The sequence below is a fragment of the Epinephelus lanceolatus genome, chromosome 17, assembly GCF_041903045.1.
Source record: "Epinephelus lanceolatus isolate andai-2023 chromosome 17, ASM4190304v1, whole genome shotgun sequence".
NCBI lineage: Eukaryota > Metazoa > Chordata > Actinopteri > Perciformes > Serranidae > Epinephelus > Epinephelus lanceolatus.
This window is the reverse complement of record NC_135750.1, coordinates 14,322,940-14,335,063: the sequence shown is the minus strand read 5'-3', so window position 1 is coordinate 14,335,063 and position 12,124 is coordinate 14,322,940. Positions and strand designations below refer to the sequence as shown.

General features: G+C 41.3%; 1 protein-coding gene across 1 annotated transcript; it reads right to left on the bottom strand.

Annotated features, from left to right (window-relative positions):
* Nucleotides 1-7,519: 7,519 nt before the first annotated feature.
* LOC144458340 (G-protein coupled receptor 68-like) lies at nt 7,520-10,799 on the bottom strand. Its single transcript, XM_078160547.1, has 4 exons — nt 10,712-10,799; nt 9,504-9,680; nt 8,702-8,871; nt 7,520-8,605 (listed from the first exon to the last, which is right to left on the bottom strand). The coding sequence occupies exons 2-4, from the start codon at nt 9,663-9,665 to the stop codon at nt 8,104-8,106; spliced, it is 834 nt and encodes a 277-aa protein (XP_078016673.1). The 5' UTR covers nt 9,666-9,680; nt 10,712-10,799; the 3' UTR covers nt 7,520-8,103.
* Nucleotides 10,800-12,124: the final 1,325 nt, after the last annotated feature.

Sequence of the window (12,124 nt, the reverse complement as noted above, 5' to 3'; positions counted from 1 at the left end):
CTCCCATTGTTCCGATATGTGATTATACTAGGCTATACTGTATTTGTGTACCATAGAGGATCAGCAACGCAACAAAAGTAGGCTACTGGTCGAGATACAAGTGTCATAGAGAGGAGAGAATGAAACACTATAACCTCCTGTTATTAACTCTGGGGTCGGGGTTGTGTGGGGAGCTCTCTGCGGTGCTGAACAGCTCCTGGCGGGCGTATTTCTGCCTAGATGGTGCACCGCGACCGGCTCTGGGTCAGCTGGGAAAGGGTTGAGGCGAAGCAGGCTCACAGCTTATGTGTTTGTCACTTTCTTTTTCATTTTAAGGCACACCATGATCTTTTCCTGACCCTAACCAAGTGGTTTTTGTGCCTAAACCTAACCAGACCTTAACCACAGGGCATCATGATGATTTCAGAACAACAGGACTTCAAAACAATGGGTTTAATATGGTCGGACCAATGGGCAGACCCCATATTTGAATAGACCTATATTCTTTGCTTGTTTTTTTCTTTTCTTTTTTACTGTAGATAGTTACTAAAATGAGTCTTCGTCAGATAATACTACTACAATAGTACAATACTACTAAAAAGTAAAACCAATAATAACAATAATAAAATAAGCAAAAATAATATTAAGTTCGTCCAGCAAGGAGGCAAGAGCCACAGCAGCAGCACAAAGCAGCGGTCCCTCCTTTCCCCTGGAGGCGAGTGGAACATGAGAGCCGACCTGGACCGGCAACTCAAGTTCCCCCAGGTCATCACATCCACCACCCTTCGGCCAGACATTGTCCTCTGGTCTGTCCCCATGAGGACAGTCATCATGGCAGAACTAACAGTTCCGTGGGAAGAGGGGATGGACGCCGCCTTCGAGAGAAAGAAGGAGAGATACTCCTGGCAGCTGCATGCCGTCAAGCAGGCTGGAAGGCAACAGTATTCCCAGCAGTGGTCGGGTGCAGAGGCTTCACAGGTACCTCCACCCAGCGGCTAATGGCGTCACTGGGAGTCACGGGACCCAAACAGAGGAAAGCCTGGCAGAGGAAGCAGAGCAAGGCAGCTTCTGGCTCTGGCTCCGGAGGAAAGACAGAGCGTGGGGGAAACAAGGAGCTTAGGACCTCCAAGTTGGCTTGGTATGCGGTCAGGCCTACGCTTGACTCAGGGACTTGGACCCCCCTGCCATGCATAGTCCCCCGGGGCCCAGCCCATAAGCCAGCTGCAGGGAGTGGCAGGGAGATGTCCCTGACACTGCCCCACCACCCCGAGATGTTGCGGGATGAAAGGGGCGAAACATCAATGAGGGGTGGCTCCCGGCTGACGACCCTGCAGCGGGCCCACCGGCACCGTCGGAGGTGCGACAGGCACTTATGCCCAGCAGGCTACACCTACCTGTATTCCTATCTATCTAAAATTATATTGAAATTTTAAAATCTATTTACAGAGTGGAATGGTAGCCTAATAGATAACTTAGATGCAGACATTTTTATCTATATTATACACACATCTTGTACACATGGTTACATTCACACACATATGGCCATGTGTAAACTGCAAAAAGCTGAAACTCTACACAAAATTTTAGCATTATTACTGCTGTCGGTAGCTTAGTGGATAGTGCCAACGTGGTGTAGGAGTGTAGTCTTCATCACTATCCCCACTGTCAAGACAGCTGTCGTCACTTTCGACTGGTGGAACCCTGGTTTGAAGTACACCTGGTTGCTTCCCATAGAACATTGATGCATTCATTTTGTTCTGTGTTGTGGAAAAGTACAAAAATTGCATTTATATCCCAGCATGCTACTTTTATAATGTTTATAGAAATGAACTAGAGTGGCATTTCCCAAAGAAAATGCATGTGAGTGCTGAAATCCACCTAAATACAGCATTATTTCTATGCTGCCGTTATGGCTAAATGTGGCGAATTCGTGAGTCGCGACAAACATAAATCTTCAAATAACGTAAAAATTACTTGCCACATGAAATCTATTCCAATATGTCAGCTGTAGAAGCAAACAGTAAGCTGGCACGTATTGTTACCTTAGCACAACTTACCTCATATTGAACAGTTTCTCCAAGTTTGCAGCCTCCACACGAAGTGGTTGTTAGCCTAAGCGTTAGCTTCCATGAACCGGATGTAGTTGTCACTCCGATCAGTCTGACAAGAAACCAGCCCTGCGTTCCAATACCCATACTACCATACTATTTAGTATGCCAGAAAAAGAATTAGTGTGTCCCAATACATAGTATGTCAGATGCAGTATGCCAAAAGTACCAGGATGTTCTACTACATCCAGCCATATTTCACAGTATGCATGTCAGCATGCTTCTTTGGCCATTCTGACCCACAATCCTTTGCGCAGCGGAAGTTACGTCACACACAGGTGCGTGTACAACCAACGCCCACACTTCCTTTCATACATGGTTTATTTAATTTGAGATACTAAGACACTACATATTAGGACTGCAGTGATCTGATTATATACTGTCACATATCATACAGTTTTACAAGAACACAGTTACAACATTCAACTTTATTGTGATTATAGTATAATCAATGTTAGGGTTCAACTATGACTACAATATATTTATATTTATTTGAGGAATTTCAGTCAGGATTTAGAGTGCATCATAGCACTGAGACAGCTCTAGTTAAAATTACAAATGACCTTCTGATTGCTTCAGACAAAGGACTCGTCTCTGTTCTTGTTTTATTAGATCTTAGTGCGGCGTTTGACACAATTGACCATCAAATTCTACTGCAGAGACTGGATCACTTAATTGGCCTAAAAGGTTCAGCACTAAGCTGGTTTAAATCTTATTTATCTGATCGTTTTCAATTTGTTGACGTTCGTAATGAATCATCCTTACGTACCAAAGTTTGTTTTGGAGTTCCGCAAGGTTCTGTGCTCGGACCAATCCTATTTACTCTATATATGCTTCCTTTAGGTAACATCATTAGAAATCACTCTATAAATTTCCATTGTTATGTGGATGATACACAGTTGTATTTATCGATGAAGCCAGAAGAAAGTAATCAATTAACTAAACTCCATAACTGCCTTAAAGACATAAAAAATTGGATGAGCACCAATTTCCTGATGTTAAATTCAGACAAAACTGAAGTTATTGTTCTTGGCCCCAAACAACTCAGAGACTCTTTATCTGATGACATAGTTTCTCCAGATGGCATTGCTCTGGCCTCTAGCACTACCGTAAGAAACCTCGGAGTAATATTTGATCAAGATTTGTCTTTTAATTCTCATTTAAAGCAAACCTCACGGACTGCATTTTTTCATCTGCGTAATATTGCGAAAATTAGGCCTATCCTGACCTGAAAAGATGCAGAAAAATTGGTCCACGCTTTTGTTACCTCAAGGCTGGATTACTGTAACTCTCTATTATCAGGTAGCTCTAGTAAGTCCTTAAAAACTCTCCAGCTAATTCAGAATGCAGCAGCTCGTGTACTAACAGGAACTAAGAAACGAGATCATATTTCTCCTGTTTTAGCTTCTCTGCACTGGCTCCCTGTAAAATCCAGAATTGAATTTAAAATCCTACTGTTAACTTATAAAGCTCTAAATGGTCAAGCTCCGTCATATCTTAGAGAGCTCATAGTGCCATATTATCCCACCAGAACACTGCGCTCTGAGAACGCAGGGTTACTCGTGGTCCCTAAAGTCTCCAAAAGCAGTAGCCAGAGCCTTCAGCTATCAGGCTCCTCTCCTGTGGAATCATCTTCCTGTTACGGTCCGGGAGGCAGACACCGTCTCCACATTTAAGACTAGACTTAAGACTTTCCTCTTTGATAAAGCTTATAGTTAGGGCTGGCTCAGGCTTGCCCTGTACCAGCCCCTAGTTAGGCTGACTTAGGCCTAGTCTGCCGGAGGACCCCCCTATAATACACCGGGCTCCCTCTCTCTCTCTCTCTCTCTCTCTCTCTCTCTCTCTCTCTCTCACTCTCATCCTATTACTGCATCTTGCTAACTCGGCCATTCTGGATGTCACTAACTCGGCTTCTTCTCCGGAGCCTTTGTGCTCCACTGTCTCTCAGAATAACTCATACCGCAGCGGTGCCTGGACAGTGTGACGTGTGTGGTTGTGCTGCTGCCGTGGTCCTGCCAGATGCCTCCTGCTGCTGCTGCCATCATTAGTCATTAGTCATACTTCTACTGTTATTATACACATATGACTATTGTCACACAAGTATACTGTCAGATATTAATACATACTTTCAACATATTGTACCACAGTAGCCAGAACTATAACTATAATATTATTACTTTCATTAATGTTGTTGTAACCTACTGTCATTACCTGCATCTCTCTCTCTCTCTCTCTCTCTCTCTCTCTCTCTCTGTCTCATTGTGTCATATGGATTACTGTTAATTTATTATGCTGATCTGTTCTGTACGACATCTATTGCACGTCTGTCCGTCCTGGAAGAGGGATCCCTCCTCAGTTGCTCTTCCTGAGGTTTCTACCGTTTTTTTTTCCCCGTTAAAGGGGTTTTTTTGGGGAGTTTTTCCTTATCCGCTGTGAGGGTCTTAAGGACAGAGGGATGTCGTATGCTGTAAAGCCCTGTGAGGCAAATTGTGATTTGTGATATTGGGCTTTATAAATAAAATTGAATTGAATTGAATTGAATATAGAAGATTCTACCAGTATAGGCAGTGGTGTAAGTGTGGTATAAATAATGAATGAATATGACTAAATATGAATACACTATGGGCCAGGTATGAGCAGTATAGACTAGTAAATATATAAATACTAAAAGTCAAATACATGGGGTGTCGGTGGCTTAGTGGTAGAGCAGGCGCCCCACGTACAAGGCCGTTGCCGCAGCGGTCTGGGTTCGAGTCCAGCCTGTGGCCTTTGCTGCATGTCATCCTCTCTCTCTCTCTCTCTCCCCCTTTCACACTTAACTGTCCTGTCCATTAAAGGCAAAAAAGTCAAATACATATTAAGTAATGTAGTAAGAATGTGCAAGTATGTTACACTACAAATAAAAGTAATGTGAATGTAAGGCTGCTTTACGTGCAGACAGAATATAACTTAGTGTCAGCAGCTGCAGAGCTGTAAATATATTTAACATCAAACATCTGCCAGCAACAGAGAGCTATGTGTGAAGGGGGTTAATATGCCTACTGGTGACTAGTTCAATAGACAGGTCACTAATAATAGGCTTGGAACTGTTTACGTGAACACATCAGTTTATTAGAAACAACAACATACATTACGACATAACAGCAACAGAGCTCCGAAGCACAACAAAACAAAATATTCAAATGTGGCGCTACGGACGGCGGCGGAAGTGAGCAAGAGGGTCGGAGTTCAGGGAGGATGTGATGGCGGATGTAGTGTGTCCCAGTAGTATGCATATTGCATGCATACTGCATACTACACTACATACTTTTTAAGGGCAGCTGCAGTACGTACTAAAAGTATATAGTAGAAGTATGCGATTTGGAACGCAGGGCAGTGCTTGCAAAAGAAAAACACTTGGCTTCCGGAGAGATGAAAATACTGAAAGTGTATGAAAGGCCCAAATACGGCCTGTTATCCGTTTTTTCCATTTTCCATTTAAACAGAAAATCGGAAATTGGAAAACGAGTTGTTATCCGTTTTTTAATTTTGGTTCTGGAAACAAATATTGAAAAAACAAGTCATTATTTTGTTTTTCATATTTGGTTTTATTTTGAAAAACGAATGAACGAATGATACACGGATTCAATGCCCCTCTGACCTCTGATTTTTGGATTTTTAATTCACTTGATGAACCATTTCTTTTATCTTTCGTGTAAAGTTTCATGCTGTTATTTCATGAAACATCTTATACCGAATCATTAGAGTTGCATGGACAGGAAGAAGGAACAGACAGAGAGAGGGGAGAGGAGGAGTCGGCAGCAAGGTTTAACACTATGGCATGAGAATATATTACATTAAAAAAACACACTAGTAGCATTGATTGTTACAGTATCACATAAAATATTTCATTCATCCATTTCTAGTTCTTCAGCAAAAGACTTAAAAGTCTTTGAAAAGGCATGTTTATAACAAAAACAAAAACTGCATTTCTTTCATGCCTAAAGATTAATGATGCTTTAGAACATACAGTAAACAGTAGAAAATGTAATAATAAGATTAATGATGACAATCTATCTATCTTTAAAAAAAAAAAAAAGCTTTATAGTATACTAATGTCACAAAATTTACCTTTGAAAGGTGAAAGACCCCACCTGAATGAGTTTTCTACATGAAAGTCTGTCATGTCCTCAGCATCCAAAGTCTCTAATAAGTTGCAACATGCAGTACAGGTTAATGATACACCTACACAGAGGAGGTGTTGGCTATCATTAGAAGATAATGATAGCCAACACCTCCGCAGTGGTTTAGTCTATAGGGACTTGGGTTGGGAACCGGAGGGTCGCCTGTTCGAGTCCCCGTCCGGACCAAAATATGGAGCGTGGACTGGTAGCTGGAGAGGTGCCAGTTCACCTCCTGGGCACTGCCGAGGTGCCCCTGACCAAGGCACCGAACCCCCCAACCGCTCGGGGCGCCTCACCAAGGGCAGCCCCCTCACTCTGACATCTCTCCACTTTGTGCATGTATAGGTCCTGTGTGTGCATGTGTGTGTCTTTCGGACCTGTGTGTAATTGACAAGCAAGAGTGAAAACATTGAATTTCCCCTCAGGGGGATTAATAAAGTAAATAAACTTAAACTTAAAACTTAAAGTAGAGAGGAAATGTTAGTAAGGCACACATATGCATTAGTGCGAGAGGGAAGTGGGGTTGATAAAACATCACAAAGGAAGTGGTAATCAGCCCATGCATATTAAGTCTGTGTGTTCATGTGTATGTATGTTCTGGGATCTTGATTTCTGAATAAAATGCAACATTTACTTTCATCTGAAAAGAGGACTGTGGACCTCTGAGTCCAATGCAAACAGCTGACCCTTTCAGCAATGACCACAGATGAATGTCTTCTGGACAACTGTTAGGTCAGCAGTCTTTCCCATGGTTGTGGTTGTGTGCACTGAACCAGACTGACAGATTGAAGGCTCAGGAAACCTTTGCAGGTGCTTTGAGTTAATTAGCTGATGAGAGCTCTTCCTCTTCTCAGGACTGTGTGAGTCCACAATATGTACCATTTTCACTTTCTGAAATAACTGACGAGAAATATTGAACTTTGTCACGATATTTTGATTTTTTTGAGATGCGCCTGTAAGGCACAATATGCATTAGTGCGACAGGGAAGTGGGGCTGATAAAACACCACAAAGGAAGTTGTAATCAGCCCATGCATGTTAAGTCTGTATATTCAAGACTTTGCTGTTCTGATGAGTAAATAGCAGCTGAGCTTGTTGCAGGTTTATATACATAAATATTGAACTTACCATTTTATAAGTAGCATCTGATAGTTACACATGATCCATATCTCTTATCTTCTTGGCCTTATACACATGAAATATACTTGACACAAAATGGCTCAGTGAATGTGAAGGAAGGGAGTCCACACCAGATGTATACAATAAGCTGATTTATTTAAAACCAAAGTCCTCTTTAACTGGGAGTGGAACAGCATCAGCATTGAAAGCAATACATGGATGCACAAGATGTGTGCTGTGGTGTTGACTAATCAGCCCAGACATCTAAGCCCACAATCATCTGTCACGTCAGTGACCAATACTGTCTCTGTGTGTCACTGGTTCTTCTTGACAACTTTGTTGACATACATGCACCAACACACTGACCCATTTCATTTGACTTTATTTTACCATGTCAGTGAATTAGTACCTACTTCTGCTGTTCTGTTTTTCCATTAGTATCACTGTGAAGTAAGAATTTATCAATATTGTTAAGCACATTGCAGCTGTTGTGTAATCCTGCTCTGAATCACTTCCTACGTGCCTCCCACGAAAACAGCAAAACTATTTGTATAAAATAAAGATTAAAAAAGCAAAACAAACACAGTTTGGGACAGACACACATTAGCTATAACCAGTGGCATCTTTAAGCCTGGCTGTCTGAGGCCTCAGCCCTGAATGTTTTATGAATAGCCCCGGATCTCTGTCTCTCTTTCTCTGCCTACATGAAGCTGACTGTGGACATTTTGTCATCATTCACACTGGACTGCTGATATCATCACTGTCCATTCTGCAACAACACACAGAAGCCAACAGCTTGTCAATGGTCCCTTTCCTCATGAAAATATACAGAATTAAGTCTGCCAGAGGACTAAACTGCACAAATGTTAAAGACAGGTTGTATAGGTTACGTTCATCGATAACACTGCTTCCCCATGCCAGGAACAAAATAATGGTGGGCAGGAACAACAGTGTGTAAATAAGCAGCACCAGGACCAACATTCCTACAATTCTTCGTTTTTCGGCAGAGTGGACAGAGATGGAAGCAGACAGGGCTTTGAGGGTCCCACCAAGGAAGAATATGAACAGTGGGAGAGGAAGGAGGAGGAGGATGCCACCGATGGTTTCTGAGTTCCTTCCAGTAATGAGGAGATAGAAAATGACAGCAGGAAGGGCCCAGACCACAACACAGACCAGCACAGAGACCTTGATGGTTCGTCTGAAGCGGTACCACAGTGGGCAGGCGATGACCAAATACCTGCAATACAAGACAGACACAGCTTCAGAATGATATCATAATACAATGGCTGAACACAGAAGTAGGTACACACATACTGGATAGACAGACAGCTACCTTTCCAGGGCGATGCACACCATGAAACCAATACTGACCACCAGACAATAGAAGTAAATTAAAAGTGATCCAGGATTAGGTAGCACCCGAGTAATCATGCAGCAGAGCTGAATGAGGTCAGTAATGAGAAGGTTGATGACGTAGATCGGAACAACATGATTATCTTTCACCTGCAAGAAAACATTGGTGCACATTAGAAAGCAGCTGTGAACATGAGGTCCACCTCCTCCCAGATGTGTCATTTTGCTGTGCCCAGAATTTGTTATCAGAGCCATTTATTCACTTTTCATCACGTTCTGTTTTGTGCTGTCTGAAATATCAGAAAAGACACACAGTCACTGACCAGGTTTACATGCACAAAATATTCAGTTTTTTGCCTTTATTCTGAAAAGACAATATTCCTACTAAGGTCTTTACATGGGTAATATAAAAGGATATTCCACTAATATTCATGTTTACATTACAGCCGTGCATACTCTGATAAACATGCCCGTGGAACATGGGATCACTCCTCAAACCTGAATAATACCCTCATATCCCACATTTGGAAAAAGGCCTAATTTGTAATATCTAGACAGTATATGCTGTTTTCATGACCAGCATCAAATTCCAAATATTGGCATATTCAGATTAATAATGGAAGCTTTATGTGCACTGTAACTATGGAGTAATATTTTTCCTGTGAATGTATAAATCATCACAATAATTCATCCAGTCCCCTGACACCTGGCCCCTAACCTAGATCAAGATTTTGGCACAGACAGTAAACAAATAAATATGGTAAAAGTAAAAATATACATACCAGAGAACAAACAGCATAGATGGCCACAAGGGTCAAAGGAAGGCCGACACAAATGATGATGATCGTCACCACTTTCATGATGAATGCAACTTGTTCATTAAAGTCATAGGTATAGCTGCTGTTGTTGTCCTGTGAGGTGTTGTTCATGTTGACTTCTTCCATTCGTCAGAGTGAAACCTGTTGTTTAAGAGATGAGGTTATGGAAATGGAACATGTTGCCTAATATCTGCCGTTATCTAGCAGTATCGCTAAAGCTGTGTTGTGCAAGGTCACACAAACACAAATACAGTAAGCTTCCATCTAATAGTTAAAAAAAGCTCAATATTTGTTGCATTATCTGCTAATATTAATTAATCAAATTATACAGTTTCAAATGATTATTCTTCAAAGTAAAACCTAGTGTTTAAGAGATCAAGTTATAGAAAGGGACCATGTTGTTCAGTGATATCACTGAACAGTTTACACTATACCCACACAAAAAAAAGAAAGCCAAGCTCAATATTTGTTATATTTCTGCTCATATAATTTAATGAAATAATACAGTTTCAGGTACAACATGTTCTGGTTACAATATTGTATACGCTGCTGTGAGGTCTTTTCTGCAGCCACAGAACACTGTTCAGTTGTTTCAGTAATTTAATGTAATGTTTAATGTTCATGTAAACAGGTTTAGGACGTTTTGACCGTCTTCTTTACTCGATGCTCCACTACTTGTTGAATGCCCCTCTGCCCTCTGATTATGGAGGAAGAGGTTCACATTGACGAATAATCTCCAATGTCTTTTATGTGCTGATTCATGCTCTTATTTTACAGAAACAACATTAACTGAATCATAAACTGACTGTATCCTGTCCTGGGTTACATAACATATAATCAACAGAAAACTCTTCGAGCTAAGTGGACTCACTTCCTGAAATGTCTACGCAGTCGTGATAATTTCTGTTCTGTCTTACAGTTTTAATTAATTCAAAACTCTGTAGCTTTCTGCATGTTTTTTTGGAACTTTTTCATCCATTTTATCAAACACATCTTTGTTACACTGTTACACAATCACTCTCTCTTTTAATAATTTAAAGAAAAAGACAGATAATAATCCAAATGAAATAAAACACAGTTGGTTTGAACACAGTATTCTGTACTCTGCAGTTTTAAAAAAATATTTCAAATAATCTCTACATACAGGAAAAAAGTAATGTCACAACATTTACCTTTGAAAGCTGCAAGACCACACCAGAATAAGTCCTCTGTACCAATGTGTGATGCCTCCAGGTGCTTTACAATAAATATGGTAAGTCAGGAAATGCTGTGGGTTCCTGTTAATCTACACCTCCTCTTCTAAAGAAGATAGCACAGAAGTCGTCAGCCACTAACATGCAATGTATGTAAAGACAGTGAAAATATAATTTTAAATTCTTAAGTAATCTCGCAATTTTTTTTTTATCCAGCTGATTTTTACTCCTCTTCAGCGTAGAAATAAAGGGGAAAAAAGACAGTTTTGCAAACTCATGTTTTTATTTGTGTTTTTTCATGTCCATTACAATGGACGCCACAACTAAATGAGCGTAAAATGTCATAATGTAATAATGTAATAACTAATCAGTTATGACCTAAACACCTGGAACTGGATTTCTGCATAACATACACATGAACTTGTATGATTGTGGGTAATGTAACTTCAAGAAATCTGTTTTGCCTTCAGTAATCTATCATGGAACTTCAAAATGCATTGCCATACTTTTTAATATAGAAAGCTAACCATGTAACAACTGATCACACATTTACAAAGCAACTGGAAAAGCATCAGCTTGCTGGGTATTTTCATGTAATCACTCATTTACGATGAGCAGCCTTGAAGCAGTTTCGGTGTGGCACAAAGCACAGGTGGATGTTGCATTTGTCACAAAAGATGTGCATTTTTCCTGTGCAGTATGGCCTCTTGCGTCTGGTGGCCTCTGTCTTATCATCATAATTTGGCATGTGGTGAACCATGTCATACTGCACTTCAGGCAGAGGCCTTGCATCCTGAACTTATGGTCTGTGATGGACATGCTGTGGTTCCGGAGACATACTGGGTCTTCCACGTTTAGCCGTGTTGGGATTCACAGGACCACAGATGTTTTGTCATTTGGTCAAATCTAAACTGGAGATTTAAAGGCTTTTTCCTCTGCATGCTCTTTGTCTTTCAAACAAAGAGAGCTAGGTGACACCTATCTCCACAGGAGGTCTCACCTCACACCTCAGTGAGACACAAGTCTCACAACTTGATTGGACAGTACTGTTACAGTGACATGCCCCTCTGTGATGCCACCAAACTCTAAGCTAAGCCCTGCTCCTTTCAAGCCTTCTCTCTCTTGCTCTAGCTGTTGAACAGCTAACACCTCTTTCCGGCTGGGCCTGGAACAGCAGAGGCCCAGACCCTTGCTCCATAGCCCCAAACCACTAAAGGGAGGGCAACTGATCACAGACTCTCTTGCGAACACAAGGTTTGCAACTAGCTTTCCAGCAACAAGGAACTAAGTGAGTGAGCACCCAGCGTCTAACTCTGCTAAACCCTGAACGACCAGCTTCCTTGGAGTTTCACCTTTGGAACAAAGGATCCAACAAAGACTGCACCTGGAACC